Here is a 22,446-nt window from a genome sequence, read left to right on the forward strand (position 1 = left end):
ATACAAAAGCAATAAGACAATGTACAAGTAGGTGAGCTGGCTGAGAACACCTTTGCTTACAGGCAGCAGGCCAGGTCCAGCCCGTGGACCATAGATTGCAGACTGCTGCTGCGTTAGATGGTGGCTGTCAACACACGTAAGGCATATGTCACAGCCTCATCAATAAAAATGCTCCCAGAAGCAAGAGCTTCTGAATTGAGGTGCTGGGGGAGGAGCCCTTTCCTTAGGATGGTCCTCTAGCTGTCTCATGCACACGGTGTTCCTTGGGGTCCTGCTAGGATGCAGGTTCTGATTAAGCAGTTTTATATTAGGGCCTGCAGTCTGCGTTTCCAACAGTGTGAGTCAAATGCCGCTGGTATATTGACTGCACCTTGAGTAGCAGGGTCAAGAAGGAGCCTCAGAGTTGGGACTGGAGGATATACATTGGAATAGCTGTTTCTGAAGAGTCTAAGATAGTCTGTAGGGGTGGAAGCTCAGGGCAGGTGGGGGGCATATTCCCTCCAAGATCCTGCAGTTCCAGGCCAGGGGAATCCCAAAAGGGTCCACCGAAGCCTGGCAGGCTGTGATTCCAAGACACTCTCTGGGTTTGTTTGAGCTTGAAGATAGAAGAAACCATGTCCTAACAAGAATACAGAAATTAAGTCAGGGGCCGGCACTGTAGCGAAGCAGGTAAAACTGCCTGCGGTGCTGGCGTCCCATATAGGCACCAGTTCAGGTCCCAGCTGCTCCACTTCCAGTCCAGCTTCCTGAAAATGTGCCTGGGGAAGCATCTGAGGACGGCCCAGGTACCTGGCCCCATGCACCCACATGGGAGACCCGGAGGGAGTTCCTGGCTCCTACTTTCAGACTGGCCCAGCTCTGGCCGTTGCAGGCATTTGGGGAGTGAAGCAGTGGATGGAAGGTCTCTCCCTCTCTCTGTAACTCTGCCTTTCAAATAAAATAAACAAATCTTTTAAAAAAAGAAAGAAAGAAATGAGGTCAGGGCCCTGGGGAGGAGAGCAGTGAGCAGCCAGAGGGCCTGGAGGTGCAGGCCCGTGACAGGCAGAACCTTGTCAAGTTCAGTTACCAGAATTCGCAATGTGTCCCAACCTCTTCCCAATTCAGAAGTTAACGTCAATCAAAATCCAGAATGACAAGATGCGGACTGGAAACCTCCCAGCCAACATGAAGAAGAACCGAGTTTTACAGATCATTCCATGTAAGAGCCCTCTCTCCACCCAGACCATTGTCTTTACCCCAGTTCCTCCCACGCCTTCTACTCAGGCGCTGGCTAATGCATGGCTTGCACTTGCAGATAAATTGCACTGCCTTTTATTGCTCCCAATTCTTCAGTGGCTTCTGGAAATAAAAGAGTACAAAGGACACAAAGACTGTGTCCCTCCCGGGCTAGGAACAGGCATGTGCTTTCCTGGCTGGGCTGTGTCCACCCAGGGCCTGGGAGAAGAGGGAGAGGACAAGCCATGTTGGGGAGCCACAAGCCTCTGTCCTTCTTGCAGATGAATTCAACAGAGTGATCATTCCAGTCAAGCGGGGCGAGGAGAACACAGACTACGTGAATGCGTCCTTCATCGATGTAAGTTGCCGGTGCTCCCCCTGAGCTCCCAGCACCCCACGGAGGGTCAGCTGGGCTCGCCGTGCCTTCCTCACACACCTGCTCGGGAGGATCATCTTGGAGACACGCTGAACTAATACCCACCTACCCATCCTTGTACTAGGGCTGTCCAGCCCTAAAGAGCCGGGGGAGGGAAACAGGACATGCCCCAGTGTAACACATGGAGGGAGAAGTTCACAACACAGTCCACAGCCGGCAGGCTGCAAAGCTGACCTCTGCTCTTCCCCATTCCTGCTCTCTTCATTCTAGCTCCTGCATCTGCCCCTCCCCTCCCCTGATAGAAAGGGATCAGCTTATCATAGAGGGTTTGATCTTGGCCAAAGAGAGCTCTGCCCAGGATGGCTTTGCCTCCAAGCAGTCCCCATTCCCTCCTAGTGGCTTCTCCCACTGACTCCCAGACACCTGGCTTTTCCACCAACCTCTCCCTGGTTAACCCATGCCCCTCTTACAATTTCCCTGGCCTGTACAGGGCTACCGGCAGAAGGACTCCTACATTGCCAGCCAGGGCCCTCTTCTCCACACCATTGAGGACTTCTGGCGAATGATCTGGGAGTGGAAATCCTGCTCTATCGTGATGCTGACAGAACTGGAAGAGAGAGGCCAGGTGAGCTGGAAACGGTCCCAAGATGTGGGAGATAGAAACAGCATGAAGACGTGGTTGTGGGGCCCGGGGGTCCACTAAAGGGTGTGTTTGACCTTTTCTTTGACACATACTGTCCAAAGAACTGTTTGCAGGCACATTGCCCAGGCAGTTGGTGTCTGAGCAGTTGTCAGCTTCTCCCAGGACTGGAAAAACAGAGATCTGAGCCTCCTTTCAATTCTCAGATGGTTTGCCTGCTTATACCTTCTGCTGGAATACAGTCCTCCCGCCCCAGTCTTTGGTCTCTCTCTCCTCTCCCCTCCTTCCCAGGCAGGGCAGAGCAGACCACGGCTCCGAGGTGAAACCCATGTGAGTGTCTCTGAAGGGGACCTCTTGGCTAATGACACAGAAGAAAGCAGCAGAGGGCCACTGCTGCCTGCAGCACCATATCGGAGTGTCACCTGAGGTCCCGGCTGCCCCGCTTCCAGTGCAGCTCCCTGCTGACGTGCCAGGGAGGCAGTAGAAGGTGGCCCAAGTGCTTGGGCCCCTGCCATCCTCGTGGGGCATGCAGATAGAGCTCCAGGCTCTTGGCTTCAGCATGGACGAGCCCTAGTAGTTGTACCCATTTGAGGAGTGAAACAGCAGATGGAAGATCTCTCTCTCTCTCTCTCTGTATCACTTTGCCTTTCAAATGTATTTAAAAAAATTTTTTTTTAAATAACAAACTAATAAATTTATAATACAATATTCAATAACAAAAAAAATCTTTTAAAGAAAAAAGTCGCCGGCGCCGTGGCTCACTAGGCTAATCCTCTGCCTTGTGGCACCAGCACACCGGGTTCTAGTCCCGGTCGGGGCACCAGCTCTCTGCTCTGGCCTGGGAAGGCAGTGGAGGATGGCCCAAGTGCTTGGGCCCTGCACCCCATGGAAGACCAGGAGAAGTACCTGGCTCCTGCCATCGGATCAGCGTGGTGTGCCGGCCGCGGCAGCCATTGGAGGGTGAACCAACGGCAAAAGGAAGACCTTTCTCTCTCTCTCTCTCACTGTCCACTCTGCCTGTCAAAAAAAAAAAAAAAAAAAAAAAAAAAAAAAAAAAAAAGAAAGAAAGAAAGAAAGAAAGAAAGAAAAAAGTCCTCAAATGGAGTTGTCTAGGAACTCAGACTAAAAAGGAACCTCAGCTCTCTGCTGTGGCCCGGGAGTGCAGTGGAGGATGGCCCAATTGCTTGGGCCCTACACCCGCATGGGAGACCAGGAGGAAGCACCTGGCTCCTGGCTTCGGATCAGTGCAGCGCCGGCCATGACGACCATTTGGGGGTGAACCAATGGAAGGAAGACCTTTCTCTCTGTCTCTCTCTCTCACTGTCTGTAACTCTACCTGTCTAATAAATTAAAGAAAAATTATAAAAAGAGACCTTAGAGCCCCTGGACCAGCACCCACGCTATGTAGGGAATCTTTCCCCACTATTTGAGGGAGACTTTTTTTTTTTTTTTTTTTTTTTGACAGGCAGAGTGGACAGTGAGAGAGAGAGACAGAGAGAAAGGTCTTCCTTTGCCGTTGGTTCACCCTCCAGTGGCTGCTGCAGCCGGCACACTGTGCTGATACGAAGGCAGGAGCCAGGTGCTTCTTCTGGTCTCCCATGGGTGCAGGGCCCAAGCACTTGGGCCATCCTCCACTGCACTCCCTGGCCACAGCAGAGAGCTGGCCTGGAAGAGGGGCAACCGGGACAGAATCCAGTGCCCCAACCAGGACTAGAACCCGGTGTGCCGGTGCCGCAAGTGGAGGATTAGCCTATTGAGCCGCGGCGCTGGCCTTGAGGCAGACTCTTGCAACCTTCACCAAGCACTCTCAATCTCAGAGACGCCCCCTCCCCCCACTGCTGGGTGGCACAGTCAGTGCTCTGACAGCACTTACTCTTTTAAAGACTCTTTCTATGGAGATTATACACTGCAGTAAATGTGTGTGGTTCATAATTCCTGGAAAATCACTGAACAGAGATCAAAACTGAGAGAATGAACCTGATGAGAAAGTTCTTTCTAAGCCACACTGTAGAGCTGAGTCTCTCTCTCTCTCTCTCTCTCTCTCTCTCTCTCTCTATATATATATATATATATATATATATATATATATATATTTGTGTGTGTGTGTGTATAAAATTCCCCACCTTGGAACTCCCCACTCCTCCTCCGTACCTATTTTGGGACCTTCTCCACTCCCAGTCCAAGGCCTGCCTCTCCTGCCTTCCACCTCCCTTCTTTGAGCTGAGACTTTATAAAGAAGTTAGAGTCCTTAACAGATCCAATTGATATTTTTTTACCATATTTTTAAAATATTTATTTATTTATTTCCATCCATTTGAAATATAGATCTTCCATCTACTGATTCACTCCCCAAATGCCTGCAGCAACCAGGGCTGGGCAAGGCTGAAACCAGGAGCTTGGAGCTCCAGCTGTGTTCTCCCATGTGGGTGGCAGGGACCCAAGTGCTTGAGCCATCACCTGCTGCTTCTAGAGAAGCATAACCAGGACTTGAACCTAGGCATTCCATATGATATGTGAGCATCCCAAGGGGCATCCTAACTGCTGAGCCAAATGTCTACCCTGAACTTGTATTTGTAACAAAGTTCCTCTGGTGGGGAGCAGGCGTAGTGGTGCAGGTTAACCCACTGTTTGGGATCCCTGTATCTTATATCAGAGTGCCTGGTTTCAGTCCTGGCCACCATACACTTTCTGCTGGTGCACATGGGAGGTAGCAGATGGCCCAAGTACTTGGTTCCTGCCACCAATGTGGCAGACCCTGATTGAGTTCCTGGATTGGGCCTGGCCTACCCTCTGATGTTGCAGGCAGTTGGGAATGAATTTGCAGATGGAAGATCTCTATGAATTTCTTTTCCTCTTCCTCTTCCTCCTTCTCTCTCTCCCTTTCTCTCTCTCTCTCTCTCTCTCTCTCTCTCCACCTTTCAAATAAATAAATAAATTTTTAAAAAATTTCTCCAGTAAAAGTGAGGATACATCAGAAATTTTTTTTACAAATTATTTATTTATTTGAGAGGCAGAGGAAGAGAGCGAGGTCTTCCATCAGCTGGTTCACTCCCCAAATGGCCACAACGGCAGGAGCTGGGCCAATCCGAAGCCAGGAGCCAAGAGCTTCTTCCAAGTTTCCCACATGGGTGCGGGGACCCAAAGATTTGGGCCATCTTCCTAGGCTCATACCAGGGAACTGGATCGGAAGTGGAGAGACCGGGACTCAAACTGGCATCTATATGGGATGCTGGCACTGCAGGCAGCGGCTTTACCCACTATGCCACAGTGCCTTCCCCAATACATCAGAAATTAGCAAACCAGAAGCAGAGGGAGCTATGGCAGCAATGCTGGTGGCCCCAGCAGTGGTGAGAGGCCCCACCCCCAGAGAAGGAGAGCTGGAGGGAGCCAGATGGGGAAGAGTGAAGATGCTACTCACTCATGACTCAATGGATTTGTAATCAGTTAAAAATTACAGATTATTGGCCGGCGCCGCAGCTCAATAGGCTAATCCTCCGCCTAGCGGTGCCGGCACACCGGGTTCTAGTCCCGGTCGGGGCGCCGGATTCTGTCCCGGTTACCCCTCTTCCAGGCCAGCCCTCTGCTGTGGCCAGGGAGTGCAGTGGAGGATGGCCCAGGTGCTTGGGCCCTGCACCCCATGGGAGACCAGGAAAAGCACCTGGCTCCTGGCTCCTGCCATCGGATCAGCGCGGTGCGCCGGCCGCAGCGCGCTGGCCGCGGCGGCCATTGGAGGGTAAACCAACGGCAAAAGGAAGACCTTTCTCTCTGTCTCTCTCTCTCACTGTCCACTCTGCCTGTCAAAAAAAAAAAAATTACAGATTATTTCCCATTCTGTACTTGTACATTTTTTTGATGAAAGACTTTACCCATGTTTGCTCATCCTGGTATTTCATTATATTGGTTTTTTTTTCAATTTTGATCAGTCATTTCATTCATTAGCCATCTGTCCAAGCCTCACGTCGCATGCCTTGCCCACAGACACCCTTTGCAGGTCTGCTTCCACCATTGGTAACACTGTTGAAGTGGGAGGCTTGGTTAAGGTCCATGGCTTTGCCCTCGGGAAGCATACACCCAAGAAACAAAGGCCAGCTGGGAAGTAAGCCACTGTGTGAACAGGAGCTGGGTGCCCTCCCACATAGAGCAGGCAGGTTAGAGCAGGGCCTTGTGTGCAGCCCCAACGCCCAGGCCCTCTGGGTCTGTGATGGACAGGCAGAGGCTGGGACAGCAAGCACGCGGATCATCTCATTCCACTGCCCTGTGATAAAATGAGACCCAGCAAACACCTCCTACTCTGTGTTGTCCCATTAGCGGGCTCTTCTGTCCTTGAAGAAAACCGTACGAGCATAGAGGGCAGTGGTGGGAAGAGGGACGGTGCACATAGGAATCCCCTGCCCACTGGCAAGCCTGCTGTCGGCTGGGTGAGGCCGTTCCCCTCTACCGCTGCTGTGCCCCATGCCTCTGCCTAGAGGCTGTGCCTTAGAAGTTCCTGAATGGAGTTGACAGGGCGTGAGCTATACTCTCTGCAAGACTTCATGGGCCCCCTAGACAAAGTTTCACTTCCTGTTGCCATTCATGTTATCCAGCGTAGCCAGCAGAGATGTTAACACAGCCTCAAGGATACCCTGAAGGATGCCTGCATTTACAGGAAGTGACTTGGACACATGTTGTCCACCTCCCCTCCCTTGCCCAGGATAACTTGAACACCTGGCTCTCTGTCACCCTTTTGGCCCCTATTCCTGCCTTTTAGGAGGATCAGTATCCATGTGGCTGATCTGTCCACCCTTAGTCTTTCTCTTCTCAGTTTCCTCAGCCATCTAGTCCTGTGTCCATCCACAGTCTTGTCATCCCCATAGCCATACTGCCTTTGCAGTGTTTAAGGTAGCCCGCCCTGTTCCCCACCACCTCTCCTGCACCAGTAATTCTTGGTCTGCATCAAGTCCTTAAGGCCATCCACTCCTCCCACTGCTGACATCTCTTATTCCTTCACATTTTGTCTCCCGGCGTCTTACCTCCGTGCACGGTCTCTGCTTGCTAGGCTCAGTGATGTGCCTCCATCTGGTAGCAGATGTTACCGGGGAAAATAACCGCGCTGACTGCCCTCACGCTGAGTTCGTGACCACGGTTCTCATGTGGACGATGAATGCCACCTTGCAATCTTACTGCTCTTCCTTCACTTCTTCCTCAAACCCCCAGCATCCCCTCCTGCCTAGCTCATCACCTCCACACCTTAGCTTGTGACCGGGCCTCATTATTCTCCAAGGAATCTGACAGAACACTCATCTTCCACCCCTGAGCAACCAGCTGGTTGAAGCTTCTCTTGCTTTCTCTCCTGTTACTGCAAAGGTTCTCCATCGGTCAGTCCGGCTGCGCACTGTGCTCATGGTCCGTCCCCCACCACCGCTTCTCAAAGACGGGCTGCAGTTACCTTGTCTCTCACCTCCATCCTCCGTTTCCCCCTCCCTCTCTGGTCCATTACCCATCAGCCCTTGAGTGTTGCATTCCCGCCTTCACAGAGATCTGTCTCGCTGCCCTGCATTGGCTCCAGCTGCCGTGCCAGTTCCCGGCAGAACCCTCTCAGTGCTGGCTTTCCCTTCCCACCCTTCTCACCCTGTTCCTCCCAGGCTTAGCTCCGCTGGAGCAGCGTTAGCCAGGGTCGCCCGTGACCACCGTCCTGCCAGATAAAAAGGTCTTCTCCTTTCAGCAGCAGCGTTGGAAGGGGTCAGCGCCTCCCTCCCCCTCAAATCACTGACTCCCACAGCGCCCCCTCCCCAGCCTGGGAGCTCCTTTCTCATTTCCGTTGGGACTTCTTCTTGCCTGCATGACCTCTCAACCTGAGAATATCCTGGACTCAGCCCTGAGCGCTCCTGTGTTCTCGTCTGACTCACTCTTCGCTGAGAATTAGCCAGTCCTGCGGCCTCAAGTCCTATCCGGGACGTTTAGCCTAGCGGCTGAGAAGCCTGTGCCCCTCTTTGGGCTACCTGGGTTCAGTTCCTCATCTCCTGCTTCTGCCCGTGCTCACCCTGGGAAGCAGCACTGGTGACTCAAATACTTGGGTTTTGGGTTCCTGCCGCCCACGTGGAGACCTGGATTGAGTTTCCAGCTCCTGGCTTCAGGCATTGGAGGGCATTTGGATGTCAGTTGCAGATAGGGGATATATTCTCTCTCTCTCTAAGTATGTAAATAAAACTGAGAAGATGGATACTGTTGGTGTGCAGGACCCCTAAATCTGTCTGCAGCCCAGTTCTCCAGCCCCACCACTGTGGACTGATAGATGAAAGTACCGACTTGGTATTTCCAGGTGATGTCAGTTAAGGATCTCCGACTTCATGTGGCCCAAATGAAAGTTGATTCCCCCGCCCTGCCCTGTGTTTCTCACCCTTCGCCAGCCTCCCCCAGGGTGAACAGGGTCATTTCCTGCATCAGTCCAAATACTCGTCTAGGGTAGCTTCTCTTTACTTCCTGTCGTGCCTTAAATCCTAGCCCCAAGCTTGCCAGGTTTTTCCCTCTTGGCCCACTTTATGTGCCTTCCTGCACTAGCCGTGCTACCTGTGATTCCTCATCTCCTACTTTTCCTAATTTTTCCTCGTGTTTTCTAAAGACCATGTACATGTACGGCTGAAAGTTTGACAGTCACCAGTAGTGAAGAATCTGAAATCTTACCCAAAAATGCTCTAGAGAAACAGTGTAGTGGTGTTTTGTGCCTTGACTCGTTCCACAAACATTGAACAGATTGATTCCCAGATAGCACCTGCCAGGCCTTGTGCCGGTGCTGAGTCCAGCAGTGTAAGGAGGCAGCCCCTGCCTGCAAGAAGCAGCGGGGGAAGTTGAGCCAGGTGCAAGTAGAGGCCCCGGTGACCCATCTCCTGCTCGCCAGCAAGGACAGAGCTGCAAGGGCTTGCAGATGAAAGAGCTCCGGAGAGAAGGGACTGGGGTTCCCACGGACTATGCTGGGCTGAGGCGCCGTGGCTGGGTGGGCAGGTGAATGGGTTCAGTTTTTCTAGACCAGCTGTCTGTAAGCAGCTGTCGGATGCAGAAACACCAGAGGGGCGGGGCAGGAGTTGGAACACAGACCTTCATGCCTTCTCCGCTCCCTCCCACAGCTGTTTGAGATTGAGGGTAGCTAAGAGCCCACTACCAGAATTCCTCACAGACCTTGAATAAGTAACTCCAAATGGTTAACTGATCATCTCTGGCTAATTGGAATCATAATTAGGATGGTGTGAAGCAGTGACAGCGATCCTCAAGTTTCAGTACTTCAGGGGTGAAGGTGTCAGTGTAAGACACGGCTGTCCTGAGAGGGGACTGCTCCTGCCAGTGCTGGCTCCCCCACACCTGGCACTTCTAGAGCTCCCGTTTGTCCCTCCAGGAGAAGTGTGCCCAGTACTGGCCGTCTGATGGGCTAGTGTCCTATGGAGACATCACAGTGGAGCTGAAGAAGGAAGAGGAATGTGAGAGCTACACCGTCCGAGACCTCCTGGTCACCAACACCAGGGTAAGATGGGTGGTGGATGGGGCTTTCGCGCGCGAGCGGGGCTGCCCTGCCTCCCTGACACCCCTCCCTCCGCAGGAGAACAAGAGCCGGCAGATCCGGCAGTTCCACTTCCATGGCTGGCCTGAAGTGGGGATTCCCAGCGACGGGAAGGGCATGATCAGCATCATTGCGGCCGTGCAGAAGCAGCAGCAGCAGTCAGGGAACCACCCCATCACCGTGCACTGCAGGTAGCGCTCCCCCAGCCAGGGGCTCGGGGAGCCATGGCAAGCACGGCCCAGAGGGAAGCCACGGCGGCACAGGACACCGGCAGTCTAGTCTGTGATCAGGACAGGATTGCGGAACAGTAACATGAAGGTGCAGAGACCAGCAGGGCCATGTGAGGCTGAAGTCCCTGCCTCCTTAAGCACAGGAAAGAGGAAAAGGCAATTCTTTGGAAAACAGATCAAATGAACAAGACTAAGAACGTAGGGTGGGAGAGAAGAGTCCAGAGTGTCTCCCAGGTTTCAGCCTGGGTCGCTGGGAGTGGTTGGTGTGACCAACAGAAGAAAGATAGTGGGCAGCATAGACACAGCTCATCTCTCATGTCTCAGTGGGGTGCTCTCAGCATAGCGTCTCTCCTGGCATTAATCTCCTTGACTGTTCTTTGTCTTGTCTCCACCTATGGCCCACAGCCCTGTCCTTTACCTCTTTCCTTTCAACTGCCAACTCCTTTAGGTGAGCTCATCCAGTCCTGAGACTTTAATACCAACCCCCAAATCTAGCAGCAGCTCCCCCTCTTCCTAAATTTAAGATTTATACATCCATTTCCACATGACATCCAGTGGACATCCACAGCTTAGAGTTCACAGCAGGACTCCTGGTCTTCCCAAGCCTGCTGTTTGCACAGCCTTCCCCAGTTTAGTAAGTGGCCTTTCCGTCACCCGTCACATCTAACCACCAGCAGGATCTGAGAACCCAGGAGGTTCTCAGTCCCTCCACCATCACCCCTGTTGAAGCCACCACTCCCTCTCCCCAGTAACTAACTGTACCAGCCTTGTGCAGTGTGCGCAACACAGCATCCTGAGGGGGCCTTTAAAACCCAAGTCAGACCACACCACTCGTTTACTCAGAATGCTAACAATGGCTTACAAAACCGAACAGGACCTAAGGGCTCCCTACTGGGTCCAGAAGGGTGCTGCCGGGGGCTAGGCTCCCCAGGACCCTCACCTCTGCCTCCCTCCCTTGCATCTAGCTGCTCAGCCTTCAGCACCCTGCATACACACCTGTCGGGCCCAAGATGCTCGTTTGCCAGATGGCCATGCTTCCCTTCCCGAAGCACCTGCCCAGAACACCTGCTCCTCTTTGCTTCCCATGCTGCTGTCTCGCTGCCTGCCAAGCCCCTGGTCCCGCCCACAGAGCAGCTGGCAGATGAAGCAGCTGATGGCAGTGGACAGGGAGCTGGTTGTGAGCTTGGAGTTTAGATTCCTTGGACCAAGGAAGAAAAGGAGAGGCCCGGGAAAGGAGCTGCAAATGCAGACAGGTGCAGGGGGCAGGTTTGTCAGAGAAGGGAAAGAAGGACTTCAACTCTCACCCGGGCCAGCAGCGGTCAGGGCAGCCCGGGCACAGGGACAGCAGGGTGCGCCGGCTCCCTAAGCTGCACTCCCACAGGACTCCCCCAAGCAGCAGAGAGCCCGCGCCCCCTGCCCGCCCCTGCCCCAGCCCTGGCAGCACCACTGGAGCACCAGCTGCAGCCTGTGCGGCTCCTCGGCAGAGTGTGCGGCGCGTGTGCTCACTGTGCCTGCTCTGTTCCAGCGCCGGGGCAGGACGGACGGGGACCTTCTGTGCGCTGAGCACAGTCCTGGAGCGCGTGAAAGCAGAGGGGATCCTGGATGTTTTCCAGACTGTCAAGAGCCTGAGGCTGCAGCGGCCACACATGGTCCAGACACTGGTACGTGCCCCGTGGCTTTGTCCGTACCACCACAGCACCATACCTCTCCTCCATCAGAGCAGCTAGGGGAGGAGGCTCTTCCCAGGCCCCCTGGCAGTCAGAAGACCACCTTAACCACAGACCCGCCCTCCCCCAAGGGGCCCCCAGCAGTTGAGAAATGCCTTGGGAGGCAGGATGGACTGGGACCATAGCCTGTCACCAGAGGATGTGACAGGCCAGAGACAAGTGCCTAGGTGCCCACAGGGCTCGTCTGCACTCCTCCCTGGGCCTTCAGGGGTGGGGAGCATGAGAGGACCAGCTCAGGCTCTCACTTAAGAGGCCTCTGGGTTTTTTTGTTTGTTTGTTTGTTTTAATATGCTATTTACTTGAGAGGTTGAGTTACAGACATTGAAAGAGAGAGACAGAGAGAAAGGTCTTCCATTCACTGGTTCACTCCCCAGATGGCTGCAGTGGCCAGAGCTGGGCTGATCCAAAGCCAGGTGCAGGGGCCCAAGGACTTGGGCCTCCTCCACTGCTTTCCCAGACCATAGCAGAGAGCTGGATTGGAAGAGGAGCAGCCGGGACTTGAACTGGTGCCCAAATGGGATGCCGGTGCCACAGAGGCTTATCCTACCACGCCACAGCTCTGGCCCCAGAGGCCTGACTAAACAGTCTGGACATCTACGGAGGTTTTCCCGAATCCCATGGAGCTAGAAACATTTGAGGGGGAAAGAAAAGTGAGTTTTAGGAGGCTTGTGAGGAAGCTAGGGCTTTGAGAGCCTATCGCCCATGATGACGTGTGGGCCTGCTCCAGCTGCACCACCTCCCAGCCTCGGGCTCTCCTCATCACTCCCGTCCGCACTTCGCTCACTCCCGAAGGCAGCGCTGCCAGAGCCCTGGCAGACAGATCAGGGCTCAGTGGACGTCCACAAGCATCCATTTCCTCCAGGTTTCCCCCTGGAAAAAAACTGAGTCTGTTAGGAGGTGCAGGTACAGCATCGTCTCCTAACCTGGCCTTCCCCTCCTCTCGCCCCAGGAGCAGTACGAGTTCTGCTACAAGGTGGTGCAGGAATACATCGACGCGTTCTCAGACTACGCCAACTTCAAGTAACCGGCGGCTCGGCCCCGTGGACAGGAGAATTGCCTTTAATATTTTGTAATATTCTGTTTTGTTAATATACCCAAAATTGTGTATATATCTTATAACGGTTTTAGAAATTGGTACATAGGCTTCTATTACCTATTAGGTGGAGATTTTATATGTAAATGTGTTAGCACTGATAGTCCTTTTTCCAATGTTTTATTGGGGAATTAAATAGTGTGATGTTTGGATTGATATCGTGAAATCCTCGGCCTGGAAGCGGGGATGGAGTCCTCTGGTTTACACACCTTTGCCTAAAGAAGAGAAACAAAACCCATTCCAGGTAGCTCAGCGCCAACTAAGAAAAAAGCACAAAGTTTCAGAGCTCTTGAGGAAAGCGATTGTCCCAGGACCCCCACACAGGCCTCTGTCCCCTCCCTGCACTGTAAATACCCCTGCCCGGCACCCCCTCCCGATGGACACCCCAACATCTCACTGTAATGGAGCGAGCGGTATCTCTGGCACCACACTAGGGATTATCAGGTAATAAAGCTTTGACTCCCTGAGGAACGGCTCTCCCTGTGTGTGCGCGGGGCGGCTGTGCGGGGCTGGGCTCTCCGGAGCGGCTCCTGGCCCTGATGCTGTTCCTCCCGTCAGGCCCAGCCCTCCAGCTCTTAGCGAATGGCTGGGCCTTCCTTTCAGAACTCAGCACAGCTTCAGAGCAGGGGCCTAGCCGCAGGCCCTCACTGCATTTCCCTAGGCGCAGGACACAGGGCGCAGGGCCGAGAGGGGCGGAGGCCAGTCTGCCCTCCCGTCTGCAGTCCTGGTGCTTTGCTACAGCCATCGATGGTGTCGCTGTCCAGAGTCGTCTTTGTGGCCACACTTAACTGCGGTGGCTTCCATTTCCTTTCCTGTGTGTCCTCGTTCCCAGGACTGTGATGTGGGAATATCAGCGCCGTGGGCATCTTACATGCCGACGTGGTCTCAGGCCTGGCGTGTTAGACGTGTTTCTTAAATAAGGCGAATGTGTGTTTCTCGTACAGCAGCCCATGGCTGGGGTGTCATTCTCACACTCATGCCGTCCCTGTGCCCCAGTGTGCACTAGGGAAAGAACAAGAGCAAGCAGCTTCCATGTTAGAACAAACCCCACAGGCCCCAAGGGGTGCTGAGATACGGGGACACAACGGGGAGGGCCTGCCGTCTGCCCCCAGCCTCACGAGCAGCTCATCACGGAGCAGAGTGAACTCCGGACTGGCTGCCACAGCCTTCAGGGCAGGGCCTAGGGAGCCTGCAGCCCTCAGGGATTTCCTGTGGAGCCAGCGGGCCCTGGGCCGCTCAGAGGCAGCACCCCAGCCTGGTCCAAGGAGCAACCCAGAGGTCAGCACTGCTGGGCTTTCTGGAGGAGCTGGGACCGGAACTGGGCCTGAGGGATGCTGGGAAGTAAGATGAGCAAAAAGAGGAAAGGTCAAGTGCAGCCATGTCCCAGAAGGCCTGATTCCAGGCAAAGCAGTACGCACGTGGTGGCTTGCGCAGGGAGCCCAGCTGTGCACACGCGCTCAGGACGGGTGTGGGAAGGAAGGGTGCGCGGAAGCGAGCTGGGAGGCCTGCGGGAGGCAGGCAGCACAGCAGCTTCCCTCTGGGCGCTGTGGGAGACGAGCCTAAGTCAGGAGAGGCCTCCGCCCTTCTCTGGGAACTAAGGGCTCCACGAGGCAGTAAACTCAAAAGGCAGCAGTTTTGGGGTGTGTGTGTGTGTGTGTGTGTGTGTTTGACAGGCAGAGTTAGAGAGACAGAAAGGTCTTCCTTCCGTTGGTTCACCCCCTAAATGGCCGCTACAGCCAGTGCACTGTGCTGATCCAAAGCCAGGAGCCAGGTGCTTCCTCCTGGTCTCCCATGGGGTGCAGGGCCCAAGCACTTGGGCCATCCTCCACTGCCTTCCCAGGCCACAGCAGAGAGCTGGCCTGGAAGAGGGGCAACCAGGACAGAATCCAGCACCCCGACTGGGACTAGAACCCGGGGTGCTGGTGCCACAGCGGATGATTAGCCGAGTGAGCCGTGGCGCTGGCCAGGCAGCAGTTTTAAAAGCATCGTGGTAAATTAAGGCGAGACACAGTCAGATTTCTGATGAGGGGTGCTGTGTTTGGGGGAGGCCCTGGCTCTTCTGGTGCCTCCGTGTGCCCCAGTCCAGGCAGAAGCAGGGGTGCGGGGATTGGGTCTGCAGGCCACTCAGCGTGCAAGTGAGGCCACGGCCTCTCTCTGTGCTGCCACCCCCCACCACACACACACACACTCACACACACACACAGAGGGCTGCTCACCTGTTGCCACGGCAGGCCTTATTTTGTTATCATTAAGATTTCATTATTTGGGGCCGGCCCTGAGGCATGGCAGGTAAAGCTGCTACCTGCAGTGCCGGCATCCCATATGGGCACCAGTTCTAGCCCCAGCTGCTCCTCTTCCGATCCAGCTCTCTGCTATGGCTTGGAAGATGGCCCAAGTGCTTGGACCCTTGCACCTACGTGGGAGACCTGGAGGAGGCTCCTGGCTTCGGATCGGCGCAGCTCCAACCGTTGTGGCCAATTGGGAGTGAACCAGAAGATGGAGGACCTCTCTCTCTCTCTCTCTCTCTCTCTCTGTCTCTCTCTGACTCTCCTTCTTTAACTTTCAAATAAATACATAAATCTTTTTAAAAATTCCATTGATTTATATAGAAGAGAAGCAGAGAGGGAGATCTTCATCCGCTGGTTCAGTCCTCTGCTGCTTTCCCAGGCACATTAGCAGGGAGCTGCCTCAGGCAGAGTAGCCGGGACTCAAACTGGCCCTCTGACTCAGGATGCTGGCCCCACAAGTGGCCGCTTAACCCCCGGCGGATGTAAGCATGGTGCACCTGGGTGCCAAACTGCTGTCTCCCAGGTCTCTGCTCCCATTACCCTCATTCCCTCATCCCTCCCCCTTCACTCCTTTTCACTTCTTTACCCAGGGCTTGCGTGGAAGCAACAAGAAAAATGTCCTGGAGTTCACAGGGAAGGGCAAGGGGTGACCCCCTCATCCAGTGCCCAAAGCTCCAGCTCCTGACCCCTCAAAGACCTTTCATGAGTCGGCTCCCTCCCCCGGGGGTTTCCATTTCCTTCATCCCACCCCTACCCCAAGTCTCATTAAAAAGAGAGAAAGCGTTCCTGAGAGTTTAAGTCCTTCCTTCTGTAGGACAAACTATTTTTTTAAGACTGAAGCATGGTACAAGCTTGTGGTACAGCGGGTTAGGCCACTACTTGAGACCTGGCATCTCTCAATTGCATTCCTATCTTGGTCCATCCAGCTCCCTGCTAATGCATCCTGGGAAGAGCATATGCTGGTCTGAGTACTCCTGGCTCCTGGCTTCAGCCTGGCCCAGTCCTGTGGGCATTTAGGGACTGAACCAGCAGATGGGAGGGCGTGTGCCTGTGTGTGTGTCTGTCTTTCAAGTAGATTAAGTATTTTTTAGTCCAAACGCTCTTCTCTTCCTCACTTCCTTCCCACAGCATGCTGCCAACTCCACCTGTCCACTGCCTCTTGTCCACTAGCTCCCTGCCTGGTGTCAGTGATGCGCTTCTGACTTTTTTTTTTTTTTTTTTAGATTTTATTCATTTATTTGAGAGGTAAAATTACAGACAGAGAGAGGGACAGAGAAAGGTCTTCCATCCGCTGGTTCCTTCCCAAATGGCCACAATGGCTGGATCTGGACCAATCTGAAGCCAGAAGCAAAGAGCTTGCTCTGGGTCTCCCACACTGGTGCAGGGGCCCAAGCATTTGGGCCATCTTCTGCTGCTTTCCCAGGCCATAGCAGAGAGCTGGATCAGAAGTGGAGCAGCCGGGACTAGAACTGGTGCCCATGTGGGCTGCCGGCATCACGGGCAGAGGCTTAGCCCGCTATGCCACAGTGCCGTCCCCTGTGCTCCTGACTTGATCCTCACCTCAACTCCCCTCCAGTCTCCTTCCTCAGAGGTCAGGGTCCCGGCTCTGTGCGGACCCCCAGCTTCAGGCACACATGTCCTGCTTGCTGCCGCGGGACTGCCCTGGGCCCACACCCAGGGCTGCGCCTGTTCCACCTGTCTCCGCGGAGCCCTCCGTCCTTGCCGGGCCATCCTTCAGCCCCTCTGTTGGCCACCTCCGTTTCGTTCCTTCACTTGGGGCGCTCTGTGGCTGTCATCCCCCGTTCCTGTGCCTCAGGCCGCCCGCTCGGGGGCTCGGGGTGTTCCTTCAGCTGCCCCCTCTGCTTTCCCGACAGCAGCAGGAAGGATGGTGGGTCCGCGGGGCTGGAGGAAGGCGTGTGTGCTGCCCAGAGCGTCGGGAGGATGAGCTCGGGCGGGGCAACCATCGGAGTCTGGAGAAGCGAAGCATGCTGCCTGTGGACTGCAGCTTTCCCTGGCGGGCTCAGTCCACTTTGGGTTTTTCAGGAAAAGCCATAATCATATTACAGAAAAAACAAATACTAAAAGCACCCCCATTCCTCTCGAAATAAGCACTTACATTGAAACATTCTATAAACCCAAACCAGAATTAAGCTAGTTTACTATGTATTTCCCAAAACAGTTTAACTGCACGCACAAACCACGCAGTCATTTCAGGTCCCTGCTAATAAGGCAGTTTGGACATCTGCAGGGTCCTATGCCGCCCCCGTGGCTGAAGCCCTGGAGCCCCTGAGCCTCCCCTCCCTTCTCCACGTCTGTCGGGGGACCTGACGCACCTGCCTGCCTAGGGATGCCGAGCCTGACCCTGGCCCCCTCAGAGACCGCCTCTGCCCCCTGCAGGCGGGAAGCTATGCTGCAGGCGCAGGCTGGGCGGGAGGAGCCTGTCTCTAGCGGCCCGGGTTAGCTGTGTCCAAACCCACCAGGGGTCCTGGGTTGAGCACAGAGTGAGGGGGGGTCAGAACTTCGAGAAACAAAATTATTCTACCCCATGCTGCTAGCCCCAGGGGGACTACACTGCCCCCTCAGCCAGATCCCTCCTGGGCCCCGCACCAAGTAGGAGAGGCCACCCCTGAGTAGGGACTGCCCCACCCCACTGGCTCCCGGATCCAGCCCTATCTGGGTGCCTAGCGCACTGCTCCTCCCTGGCCCCTCCACCGCTGAGCCATGCGCAGAAAGGCCCTGTCCTCTTCAGTCCCCGACAACTCTGTCCCATGCTCGCCGCCCTGGGCATGGGAGGGACGGGGGTAGAAGTGCTACACATCCACATCCCCAACTATGATGGAGGAGAAGAGGGCAGGGAGCCTGCTGCCCCGGTTCCCTAGCAAAACTGGGCGCTCCAGATGCCCCACATTGCCGCCTGCCTCCCAGAGACACCCCCCCCACCACCACCATCATCCTGTCACTCGCCCAATAGCCCGAAGGCTCTGTAGCCCTCCTTCCACTCGCGGGAAGAAAGGCTGAGCCTGGCCGGCCCCGAGAGCCTCCGTTTCCCTGCAGCTTCCTCCCCTGGCTGGGCTGGGACCCCTCTGGGTCTGGGTGAGGAGCGGTGGCAGAGGGCAGGGCACTGGGAGACACCAAAACAGCCCCTGAGGTGCCCCGGAGGGTGAGGAGGGGGCGTGTGAAGGAGTGGCAGGCTGACCCTGAACCCTCAAGAACTCAGCACTGGTCCCACGGCTGGTACCCCGGAGGAACGTGAGCCTCCAGCACACCCCAGGACCCCCAGAGTGCCCTTAGGTCCCCAAGTGGGTGCCGCGGCTCCCAGCCTGAGTGCAAGGAGGTGCTGCCAGGAGCTCCACGTACCTTGGGCCCGGGGCTGCAGCCTCGGGTCCCCCTGGGGAGGCAGTCTTGCCCAGATTGCCCAAGGCCTCCCTAGCCTTGCCCTGGCTCGCCCAGAGGACGCTGTGCCCATGGCCCAGGGGTCCCTCCACAGGAAGCAGACACCTGGTACAGACACTGCTGGTGAGTGGGATGAGAGGCTGCCAGCACTCAAGACCACCCATTGGAGGGGCTGGCGCTGTCGCATAGCGGGTAAAGCTGCCACCTGTAGCGCCAGCATCCCATATGGGCACCTGTTCTAGTCCTGGCTGCTCCACTTCCGATCCAACTCTCTGCTATGGCCTGGGAAAGCAGTGGAAGATGGCCAAAGTCCTTGGGCCCCTGTACCCGCACTCGAGACTGGGAAGAAGCTCCTGGCTCCTGGCTTCGGATCAGCGCAGCTCCGGCTGTTGTGGCCAACTGGGGAGTGAACCAGCGGATCGAAGATCTCTCTGCCTCTCCTCTCTCTGTGTAACTCTTTCAAATAAAATAATAAATCTTAAAAAAAAAAAAAAAGGACCACCCATTGGTGACCAGTAGCCACTGGGGCTAAGTGCTGGGCGGGACCCCTGGGATGCGCCGGCCCAGCACCCCAGCTGCACACAGGGCAGGGTGCCATCTGCTATTCTGTCTCACACACAGGCGACCTTCAGAAAGTTCTAAGTCACTTATGCTAAAGTAAACGCCAGAAGCCACTAGCGGCGTAGGAGAGAACTGGACTAGAAACCTCCCCAGTGGCTGCGGCGGCCCGGGGGGCCTCCGGCTTCCTGCCGTGCAGCCAGCGACTCAGGGTGCGCAGGCCCCTGGCCAGCGGGCAGAGCCTGGAGGACCAAGTGGTCACGGATTTGCACTGAGAGCAGGGCGCCCCAAGGCCGCAGGAGCCACGCGTGGGGTCGGCTGGGGTCACTGGCGCGCTCCGCCCCGAGTGGGCGGGGCCACGGAGGGGGGGCGGGAGCCCGAGGACTACCGCTCCCGAGGTGCCCCGCGCGCACTTCCGGGTCCCGGCGGAGGCGCGGGGTCGCGGGCGGTGGGAGCCGAGGGGATCATGCTCCGGGCGCTGGGCGGCCTGGGCCTCCTGGGCGCGCGGCCCGCGTGCCGGCCTCCAGCCCTGCTGCTGCTGCCCGCGCGCGGCCGCAAGACCCGCCATGATCCGCCGGCCAAGTCCAAGGTCGGGCTCTTGAAGACCCCGCCCGCGGTGGACCCTGCGGAGTGCTACGTGCTGATGGAGCGTTACCGGCAGTACCGCCAGACCGTGAGCGCGCTCAGGTGAGTGACGGAGACCAGGTGGCGGTGCGCGCCCGCGGGAGTGCTGGGGCGGGCGGCGGAGAGGGTGCCGACTGGAGGCGCGTCCCTGCCCAGGATGGAGTTCGTGGCCGAGGTGCGGAAGAAGGTGCACGAGGCCCGGGCCGGGGTCCTGGCGGAGCGCAAGGCGCGAGAGGACGCCGCCGAGCACCGGGAGCTGATGGCCTGGAACCAGGCGGAGAACCAGCGGCTGCACGAGCTGCGGTGCGTGGGGCGTGGGGCGCGGGGCGGGGCGGGGCCACCCACCCGGCCGGCCGGCCTGGGGAGGCCTCGGCCCGGCTCAGCCTCGGCCTCTTGCCCCTCGCAGGATAGCGAGGCTGCGGCGGGAGGCGCTGGAGCAGGAGCAGCGGCAGGCGGAGGAGCAGGCCCGCCAGGCCCAGGAGGCGCAGGCCTGGGCGAAGCTCAAGGAGCTCGAAGTGCTGCAGCTGCAGGTGGGGCCGGGGGCGTGGGGACCCGCGGCGCGCGCACTCCGAGTTAGCGGTAGCAGGTGGGGGCTTGGGGGAGAAGCAGCCCAGGGAGCCTGCCTGTGGCGCGGAGACCCGGGGGACCCGTGAGCTGGAGAAGCGCTGGGGGGCGGGTATCCAGGGAGCTTTGGCAGATGCCAGATTCCAAAGCTGGAAGCCCAGTGAGGAGCTACCCAGCCGCAGCGGGGGAGGCGTGAGGCGGAGTAAGAGAGGGCGAGGACCAGGGAACACGAGGGCCCGCGGGAAGGAGCTGCAGCTGGCGCCTGGGCTTGCGGCTGAGACCTCTGTTATATGACCCCCCTGAGAGGCCGGCAGCAGAGCAGGGTCCCTGGAGCCCCCAGAAGGAGGAGCGGCCAGTGGGCGCTGTGGGGACCCGCGAATGCCCAGCGCCCCCCCCCCCCCCCATTCCTTCGGCCTTCTCTCTCAACAGGAAGAGGCGAAAAACTTCATCACCCCAGAGAACCTGGAGGCACGGGTGGAGGAGGCGCTGGACTCCCCGAAGAGCTACAACTGGGCCGTCACCAGGGAGGGGCTGGTGGTCCGGCCGCAGCACAGGGGCTCCTAGAGTCCAGTGAGGACATGCCGCCCCTGGGCGCCGCGCGTGGGGACCGGAAGGTTCCGCCTTTGCCAGCGCAGCCCCGGCTTTCCGGCTTTCACATGTGCCACTCGGCCAGGTCTAACACGGTGCCCTGTCCTCCCGCAGGAACAACCTCAGGACAGCCCCGACCCTGCCGTGGTCAGAACGGGCCGCTTCCTATCCCGATTAGCCTCGAGGCCAGTGGTTGGCAAAGTACAGTCCGCAGCCAAACGTGACCTGCTGTTTTTGTAAATAATAATAAAGTTTTATTGGAACACGGCGTACTCATTCACTGACTACTTAAGTCTAAAATACTTGCTAGATGATTTGATGGAAGAGTTTGATCCCTGATCTGAGGGTTAAGGCCCCAGCCAGGAGCGGGAACAGCCCACGTACAGAGCCTGAGCCACAGCTAAGTTGGCTGAGGGCCTCCTGCGCTGCTGGCCGGGTCCCAGGCGTCCGAGACCTGGAGGTGAGGGACAGCGCCCGTGTTTCCCTGTCGCTCCTGCCAGGGTCCCACACTTGCCGCTGCTGCCAGCTTCTACAGCATGCAGAAACCAAACTTCAATTTTTTTTTTAAGATTTATTTTTTATTTGAAAGGCAGAATTAGAGTCAGAATAGTGTTCCATGTGCTGGTTCACTCCTCAAATGGCCACAGTGACCATGGCTGGGCCAGGCTGGAGCCAGGAGCTTCTTCCGGGTCTCCCATGTGGGTGCAAGGGCACAAGCTCTTGGGCCATCCTCTGCTGCTTTCCCAGGTGCATTAGCAGGGAGCTGGATTGGAACTGGAGCAGCCAGGGCTCGAACTGGTGCCCATATGGGATTCCAGCATTGCAAGCGGTGGCTTTACCTGCTGTGCCACAATGCTAGCCCCAAACGTCAACATTTTTACTCTCCTCTGCAGCCATCTTGCTGGGACAGGCAGCTCACCGGTACCTTCAGGGTTAACTCAACCCCAGTCCCAGCTGCACCTGCTTCTAATCGTTGTTAGGCTGTTAGAACAGGTAGACTTATCAGATCCCACTGGGACTGGCTGCAGTGAGCAGGGTGGAGGGAGATCCTGGGTAGTTCACCTGCTGGGCATGGCCCTGCTTCACGCCTGAACTTGGATCTGCTGCAGGCAATGTGGCTTCTGAGAGCCTGGACCACCCAGAGCACCTCCCCTCACTCAAGGCCCCACAACTGTTGGTAGCTTTGGGGTTACCCCTGATGCATATGGCTCAGAACACCCAAATAGGAATGCTTTCACCAAGGCAGGAGGCCCACCCTAGTCGATGCACAGTGGGGTAGTCGGGGTGGGGGGCACAGGCACAATCCGTGTTTCACTTGGGGGAGGAGGGTACGCTGACCCCCGGAACATTGCTGAGTGGGTAATCCCCTCCCCGGCTAGGATTTCTCTCTCCAGTCTTCCAGGGTGGGATAAACAGCACGGCGTTCCCAGACATGGTGGGGAAGTCTCCGGGGTTAGATTGTGCACAGCCTAGTGTGGAGTGGTTCAGCCCTCGGCTGCCAGGTGAGGACCAACTACTGGCAGTGCGCAGGTGGCTGGGTAAAGAGGCGTGCAGGCGCCAGGCTAATGTGTGTGTGGTCCTCCCTCAATTGTTTCATCAAGGAGACCAGTAGGCCTGGGTAA

The 22,446-nt window shown here is 56.4% G+C and overlaps 2 protein-coding genes across 13 annotated transcripts in view; both read left to right on the top strand.

The window, feature by feature from the left end:
- PTPRA (protein tyrosine phosphatase receptor type A) overlaps positions 1-13,276 on the top strand; it is a 154,509-nt gene extending 141,233 nt beyond the window's left edge. For 7 of the 12 annotated variants that reach the window (XM_089308164.1, XM_089308168.1, XM_089308165.1 and 4 more), the window contains 6 exons: positions 1,105-1,198; positions 1,497-1,573; positions 2,082-2,216; positions 9,598-9,950; positions 11,515-11,650; positions 12,666-13,276. In XM_089308164.1, coding sequence (XP_089164290.1) covers positions 1,105-1,198; positions 1,497-1,573; positions 2,082-2,216; positions 9,598-9,950; positions 11,515-11,650; positions 12,666-12,740 — 870 coding nt within the window. In that variant the 3' untranslated portion in view covers positions 12,741-13,276. The remainder of the gene's footprint in view (positions 1-1,104; positions 1,199-1,496; positions 1,574-2,081; positions 2,217-9,597; positions 9,951-11,514; positions 11,651-12,665) is intronic. The other 5 variants (XM_008256241.5, XM_070052011.2, XM_017341731.4 and 2 more) reach the window with 1 other exon arrangement.
- Positions 13,277-19,457: 6,181 nt separating this feature from the next.
- On the top strand, positions 19,458-21,087 carry MRPS26 (mitochondrial ribosomal protein S26). The gene is made up of 4 exons (XM_002710915.6): positions 19,458-19,735; positions 19,829-19,975; positions 20,079-20,202; positions 20,666-21,087. The coding sequence occupies exons 1-4, from the start codon at positions 19,515-19,517 to the stop codon at positions 20,798-20,800; spliced, it is 627 nt and encodes a 208-aa protein (XP_002710961.3). The 5' UTR covers positions 19,458-19,514; the 3' UTR covers positions 20,801-21,087.
- The last annotated feature ends 1,359 nt before the right edge of the window (positions 21,088-22,446 follow it).

The sequence above is a fragment of the Oryctolagus cuniculus genome, chromosome 11, assembly GCF_051225735.1.
Source record: "Oryctolagus cuniculus isolate XC-2025 breed Fujian yellow rabbit chromosome 11, ASM5122573v1, whole genome shotgun sequence".
In the NCBI taxonomy this organism is placed as follows: Eukaryota; Metazoa; Chordata; class Mammalia; order Lagomorpha; family Leporidae; genus Oryctolagus; species Oryctolagus cuniculus.